The sequence below is a fragment of the Calidris pugnax genome, unplaced genomic scaffold, assembly GCF_001431845.1.
Source record: "Calidris pugnax isolate Ruff unplaced genomic scaffold, ASM143184v1 scaffold278, whole genome shotgun sequence".
Lineage (NCBI taxonomy): Eukaryota > Metazoa > Chordata > Aves > Charadriiformes > Scolopacidae > Calidris > Calidris pugnax.
Genome location: NW_015090988.1, coordinates 119,075 through 126,289, shown reverse-complemented (window position 1 = coordinate 126,289; position 7,215 = coordinate 119,075). Strand labels below are relative to the sequence as shown.

The 7,215-nt window shown below is 57.7% G+C and overlaps 2 protein-coding genes across 2 annotated transcripts in view; both read left to right on the top strand.

Moving 5' to 3' along the window:
• Window positions 1–1,075, top strand: part of LOC106894984 (leucine-rich repeat-containing protein 4B-like) — a gene marked incomplete at its 5' end in the record, with an annotated part of 16,096 nt that extends 15,021 nt beyond the window's left edge. The window contains one exon of the mRNA XM_014954041.1: window positions 1,028–1,075. Coding sequence (XP_014809527.1) covers window positions 1,028–1,075 — 48 coding nt within the window. The remainder of the gene's footprint in view (window positions 1–1,027) is intronic.
• A 596-nt stretch (window positions 1,076–1,671) lies between these two features.
• LOC106894983 overlaps window positions 1,672–7,215 on the top strand; it is an 18,284-nt gene continuing 12,740 nt past the window's right edge. Inside the window, exon 1 of the mRNA XM_014954040.1 lies at window positions 1,672–2,298. Within this exon, the coding sequence (XP_014809526.1) occupies window positions 1,672–2,298 (627 nt within the window). The remainder of the gene's footprint in view (window positions 2,299–7,215) is intronic.

The following is a 7,215-nucleotide window of genomic DNA, read 5'->3' as shown; positions in this document are numbered from 1 at the left end:
GGCAGTGTGTGAGTGTGCAACGCACAGGGTTGAGGAATGAGGGACTTGTGAAAGGAGGGGCTCGTGCGACACACAGGGGGGTGTATCAGGTGATGAAGGACTCGTGTGGTGCACAAGGGTCGTGTGACGAAGGACTCGTGCGATGCACAGGGGGGTGCAAAGCACGGGGTCGTGCAACAGGGGGACTCGTGCAAAGCATGGGGGGGGGTTGGTGTGTGAGTGTGCAACGCACAGGGTTGAGGAGTGAGGGACTTGTGCAAGGAGGGGCTCATGTGACGCACGGGGGGGTGTATCAGGTGATGAAGGACTCATGCGATGCACAAGGGTCGTGTGATGAAGGACTCGTGCAATGCACGGGGGGGTGCGAAGTGCAGGGTCGTGCGACAGGGGGACTCGTGCGATGCACGGGGGTTGTGCAAAGAGGGACTTGGGTGATGCACGGGGCTTGTGCAAGGAGGGACTTGTGCCACGCACAGCGCTGGGTTGTGCATGGTCCTTCCGTGCGAAGGGCTGGTTCAACGCACGGGGCTTGTGCAAGGAAGGACTTGGGTGATGCACAGGGTCGTGCGATGAAGGACTGGTGTGATGCACGAGGGTTGTGCAGCGAGGGTCTTGTGCCGTGCACGGGGGCTTGGCAGTGAAGGGCTAGTGCCGTGCACAGGCTCGTGCAACGCACGGGGCTGTGTGATGAAGGACTGGTGCAAGGCACAGGGCTTTGCAATGAAGGACTCGTGCGACGCACGGGGGTCGTGCAAAAAGGGACTTGGGTGGTGCACAGGCGTTGTGCAATGCACAGCCTTGTGCAACAAGGGACTCGTGTGACGCACGGGGGTCATGCAAAGAGGGGGCTGGGCCATGCACGGGGCTTTGTGAGGAAGGACTCGTGCGATGCACGGGGGTCGTGCAGTGCCCAGGGTCGTGCAATGCACGGTGTTTGGCCGTGAGGGACTTGTGCCATGCACGGGGTCGTGCAATGCACAGTTGTGCAACAAGGTATTAGTGCGGCGCACACGCTTGTGCCCTGCAGGGGATTGTGCAAGGAGGGACTTGTGCAAGGCACGGTGCTTCGCAGTGAAGGGCTGGTGCGATGCACAGGGTCGTGCAATGCTGGGGGGGGGACTTGTGCGACACACGGCATCGTGAAACAAAGGGAGCTGGGGGGTGCACGGCCTCGTGCAACCGAGTCCTGGTGCAATGCACGGCTCTTTGGAATGAAGGACTCGTGCCACGCACGGTGCTCTGCAGGGAGGCACGGCCTCGTGCAACGCACGGCCTTGTGCGATGAAGGACTAGTGCGCTGCACGGCGTCGTGCAGCGAGGGAGCAAGGCCATGCACGCTCTTGTGCAATGCACGGCGCTTTGCAGCAAAGCAGGGCCTTGTGCAAGGAAGAACTTGTGCAATGCACAGGGTTGTGCGGTGCCCGGCGAGGAGGGACTTGTGCAAGGCGTGCCCTGGTGCGATGCACTGAGCCGTGCAAGGGAAGAGTGGTGCCGTGCACGGGGTGGTGCGACGTTGGGGGGGGGCAGAGGGTTGTGTGTTGCACGGCGTTGTGTGATGAGGGGCTTGGGCAATGCACGGCCCTCGTGCGAGGGAGGACTGGTGCGTTGCACGTGGTTGTGCGACGAGGGACTCGTGCCGTGCACAGGGTTGTGCAAGGAAGGACGGGTGCGATGCACAATCTTGTGCCGCTCGTGGTGGTGGTGTGCGACGCGCGGCGTGAGGCAGAGCCCTCGTGCAACAACCCGGGGCTCGTGCAAGGGCAGCCTCGTGCAACACATGACCTCACGCAGCGTCATCCCCCGTGCAATGCCCAGCCCCGTGCTACACCCGGCCTCGTGCTACACCCGGCCTCGTGCGACACACCACCTTCAAGAAGGACGTGCAAGAGACGCCGATGGGAGGGGGCCGGGCGACGGTGGCCTCGTGCGACAACGGCCTCGTGCAACACGGTGCCTTGTGCGACGGCTGCGCGGCTGCACCATCCACACCCCCCACACCCCAACCCCGCTCTGGAGCACCACGAGGAGGACGTGCAAGAGAGACAGACACGATGGCCTCGTGCCACAGCCCTCGTGCAACGGGAGGGGCCTCGTGCGACAGACTCGATGCGCCGGGGGGCCTCGTGCGCCCACGGGGGGGCTTCGTGCTGGGGACTCGTGCGATGGACTCATGCAACACGGGGCCTCGTGCACCACGGGGCCTCGTGCGATGGCCTCGTGCACTACAGGGGCCTCGTGCAAGGGACTGGTGTGACCGACTCACGCAACATGGGGCCTCGTGCACCACAGGGGCCTCGTGTGAGGGGACTTGTGCAACAGACTCACGTGACACGGGGCCTCGTGCACCACGGGGCCTCATGCGAAGGACTCGTGCAACGGCCTCGTGCACCACAGGGGCCGGGGGCTTTTCTAGGCCCGTGGGGGGATTTTTTAATTCACCGCGGCCGACACTTTCCTATTTTAATAAAAATCCATCACGGTGTTTCCAACCGCCGCCGGCCCCGCGCTGCTGGGGGGGCTGGGCATGTGCGTGGCGTGTGCTTGGTGTGTGCTTGGCGTGTGCTTGGCGTGGGGTTAGCGTGGGCTTGGGGTGGGCTTGGCGTGTGCTTGGTATGGGTTTGACGTGTTCTTGGTGTGTGCTTGTTGTGGGCTTGATATGGGCTTAGCGTGTGCTTGGCATGGGCTTGGCGTGGGCTTAGTGTGTGTTTGGTGTGGGCTTAGTGTGTGCTTGGCGTGGGGTTAGTGTGTGCTTGGTATGTGTTTGGTGTGGGCTTAGTGTGTGCTTGTTACGGGCTTAATGTGTACATGGTGTGTGTTTGGTATGGGCTTAGTGTGGGCTTAGTGTGTGCGTGGTGTGTGCTTGGCGTGGCCTTGGTTGTAGCTTGGTGTGTATATGGCATGGGCTTAATGTGTGCTTGGTGTGTGCCTGGTACAGGCTTAGTGTGTGCTTGGTGTGTGACTGGTATGGGCTTAGTGTGTGCGTGGTGTGTGCTTGGCGTGGCCTTGGTTGTAGCTTGGTGTGTATATGGCATGGGCTTAATGTGTGCTTGGTGTGTGCCTGGTACAGGCTTAGTGTGTGCTTGGTGTGTGACTGGTATGGGCTTAGTGTGTGCTTGGCGTGTGCTTGGCATGGGATTAGTGTGTGCTTGGCGTGTGTTTGTTACAGGCTTAGTGTGTGCTTGGCGTGTGTTTGGCACGGGCTTAGTGTGTGCTTGGTGTGTGCTTGGTATGGGGTTAGTGTGTGCTTGGTATGGGCTTAGTGTGTGCTTGGTATGTGCTTAGCATGGGCTTAGTGTGTGCTTGGTGTGGGGTTAGCGTGGGCTTGGGGTGTGCTTGGCGTGTTCTTGGTGTGTGCTTGGTATGGGCTTAGTGTGTGCGTGGTGTGGGCTTAGTGTGTGCTTGGTGTGGGCTTAGTGTGTGCTTCGTATGGGCTCATTGTGTGCTTGGTATGGGGTTAGTGTGTGCTTGGTGTGTGCTTGGCGTGGGCTTGGTATGTGCTTGGCGTGTGCTTGGTGTGGGGTTAGTGTGTGCTTGGTGTGGGCTTGGTATGGGCTTAGTGTGTGCGTGGTGTGTGCTTGGTATGGGCTTAGTGTGTGCTTGGTATGAGCTTAGCATGTGTTTGGTGTGTGCTTGGTGTGGGGTTAGCGTGTGCTTGGTATGGGCTTAGTGGGTGCTTGGCGTGTGCTTGTTACAGGCTTAGTGTGTGCTTGGTGTGTGCTCGGTATGGGCTTGGTGTGTGCTTGTTACAGGCTTAGTGTGTGCTTGGTGTGGGCTTGGCGTGTGCGTGGTGTGGGCTTGGCATGTGCTTGGTACGGGCTTAGTGTGTGCTTGGCGTGGGCTTAGCGTGGGCTTGGCGTGTGCGTGGTGTGGGCTTGGCATGTGCTTGGTATGGGCTTAGTGTGTGCTTGGCGTGGGCTTAGCATGGGCTTGGTGTGTGGTTGGAGTGGGCTTGGTATGGGCTTAGTGTGTGCGTGGTGTGTGCTTGGTATGGGCTTAGTGTGTGCTTGGTATGAGCTTAGCATGTGTTTGGTGTGTGCTTGGTATGGGCTTGGTGTGTGCTTGGTACAGGCTTAGTGTGTGCTTGGTGTGGGGTTAGCGTGTGCTTGGTATGGGCTTAGTGGGTGCTTGGCGTGTGCTTGTTACAGGCTTAGTGTGTGCTTGGTGTGTGCTCGTGATTGGCTTGGTGTGTGCTTGTTACAGGCTTAGTGTGTGCTTGGTGTGGGCTTGGCGTGTGCGTGGTGTGGGCTTGGCATGTGCTTGGTATGGGCTTAGTGTGTGCTTGGCGTGGGCTTAGCATGGGCTTGGTGTGTGGTTGGAGTGGGCTTGGTATGGGCTTAGTGTGTGCTTGGCATGGGCTTAGTGTGTGCTTGTTACGGGCTTAGTGTGTGCTTGGTGTGGGCTTGGCGTGTGCTTGGTGTGTGCTTGGTGTGGGCTTAGTGTGTGCTTGGTATGGGCTTAGTGTGTGCTTGGCGTGGGCTTGGTGTGGGCTTAGTGTGTGCTTGGCGTGGGCTTGGTGTGTGCTTGGTGTCTGCTTGGTATGGGCTTAATGTGTGCTTCGTATGGGCTTAGTGTGTGCTTGGCGTGGGCTTGGCGTGGGCTTGGTGTGGGCTTGGCGTGTGCTTGGTATGCGCTTGGTGTGGCTACAGTTGTGGCTTGGTGTGTATATGGCATGGGCTTGGCGTGTGCTTGGTATGCGCTTGGTGTGGCTACAGTTGTGGCTTGGTGTGTATATGGCATGGGCTTGGCGTGTGCTTGGTATGCGCTTGGTGTGGCTACAGTTGTGGCTTGGTGTGTATATGGCATGGGCTTGGCGTGTGCTTGGTATGCGCTTGGTGTGGCTACAGTTGTGGCTTGGTGTGTATATGGCATGGGCTTGGCGTGTGCTTGGTATGCGCTTGGTGTGGCTACAGTTGTGGCTTGGTGTGTATATGGCATGGGCTTGGCGTGTGCTTGGTATGCGCTTGGTGTGGCTACAGTTGTGGCTTGGTGTGTATATGGCATGGGCTTGGCGTGTGCTTGGTATGCGCTTGGTGTGGCTACAGTTGTGGCTTGGTGTGTATATGGCATGGGCTTGGCGTGTGCTTGGTATGCGCTTGGTGTGGCTACAGTTGTGGCTTGGTGTGTATATGGCATGGGCTTGGCGTGTGCTTGGTATGCGCTTGGTGTGGCTACAGTTGTGGCTTGGTGTGTATGTGGCATCTGCGTGGCATGTGCGTGGTGTGTGCTTGTTACAGGCTTAGTGTGTGCTTGATATGGGTTAAGGGTGTACTTGGTATGGGCTTAATGTGTGCTTGGCATGTGCTTGGTGTGTGCTTGGTGTGTGCTTGGTATGCGCTTGGTGTGGCCACAGTTGTGGCTTGGTGTGTATATGGCATGGGCTTGGCGTGTGCTTGGTGTGTGCTTGGCATGGGCTTAGTGTGTGCTTCATACGGGCTTGGCGTGTGCTTGGTGTGTGCTTGGTATGGGCTTAATGTGTGCTTCGTATGGGCTTAGTGTGTGCTTGGTTTTGGCTTATGTGTGCGTGGTGTGTGCTTGGCGTATGCTTGTTATGGGCTTAGTGTGTGCGTGGTGTGTGCTTGGTATGGGCTTAGTGTGTGCTTGACGTGTGCATGGTGTGTGCTTGGTTTTGGCTTAGTGTGTGCATGGTGTGTGCTTGTCGTGTGCTTATTACAGGCTTAGTGTGTGCTTGGCATGGGCTTAGTGTGTGCTTGGCGTGTGCTTGGTACGGGCTTAGTGTGTGCTTGGTATGGGCTTGGTATGGGCTTAATGTGTGCTTGGTGTGTGCTTGGTATGGGCTTAGTGTGTGCTTGACGTGTGCTTGGTGTGTGCTTGGTTTTGGCTTAGTGTGTGCTTGGTGGGTTCTTCGCATGGGCTTATTGTGTGTGTGGTGTGTGCTTGGCGTGTGCTTGGTATGGGCTTAGTGTGTGCGTGGTGTGTGCTTGCCATGGATTTGGTGTGGACTTGGCATGTGCAGTGTGCGTGTGTGGTGTGTGCTTAGAGGGAGCTTGGCGTGTGCTTGGCATGTGCTTGTTATGGGCTTAGTGTGTGTGTGGTGTGTGCTTGGTGTGGAATTGGTGTGTGCTTAGCATGAGCTTGGCATGTGCTTGTTGTGGTCTTGATACGTGCTTGGTTTTGGCTTGGTGTGTATGTGGCATGTGCGTGGCATGTGCGTGGTGTGTGCTTGGAGTGGCCTTGGCGTGTGCGTGGTGTGGCCTTGGTGTGTGCTTGGCATGTGCATGGTGTGTGCTTGGCATGGGCTTAGCGTGTCCTTGGTGTCGGCTTGGTGTTTTGGTGTGAGCTTAGCATGGGCTCAGTGTGTGCTTGGCATGTTCTTGGCATGTGCACTTGGCGTGTGCTTGGCATGTACACACTGTGCGTGGCGTGGCCTCAGTGTGGCTTTTAGGTGTGTGTGACGTGCTTAGCGTGTGTGTGGCGTGTGTTGGGGGGGCGTGTGCAGGGGGGCTGCCCATGCCATGCCCACGCTAAGGACATGCCAAGGCCACGCTAAGGATACACAAAGCACATGCTAAGGACACACCAAGCCCACAATAAGGACACGGCAAGCCCACACTAAGGACACACTAAGGACATAACAAGCCCACACTAAGGACACGCCAAGCCCATGCTAAGGACACACCAAGCCCACACTAAGGACATGCCAAGCTCATGCTAAGGACACACCAAGCCCACACTAAGGACATGCCAAGCCCACACTAAGGACACACCAAGCCCATGCTAAGGACACACTAAGGACACACCAAGCCCATACTAAGGACACGCCATGCCCATGCTCAGGACACACCAAGCCCATGCTAAGGACACACTAAGGACACACCAAGCCCATGCTAAGGACACACGAAGCCCACACTAAGGACACACCAAGCCCATGCTAAGGACACACTAAGGACATGCCAAGCCCACACAAAGGACACACCAAGCCCACACTAAGGACACACCAAGCCCACACTAAGGACATGCCAAGCCCATGCTCAGGACACACCAAGCCCACATTAAGGACACACTGAGCACATGCCAAGCCCACACTAAAGACACACCAAGCCCATGCTAAGGACACACTAAGGACACACCAAGCCCACACTAAGGACACACCAAGCCCACCCCAAACACACGCTAAGCACACGCCAAGCCCTCCCCACGCGGTGTGTGTGTGTGTGTGTGATCACAGAGCCCTGGAGAGGCCCCAGGAGTCGGGGG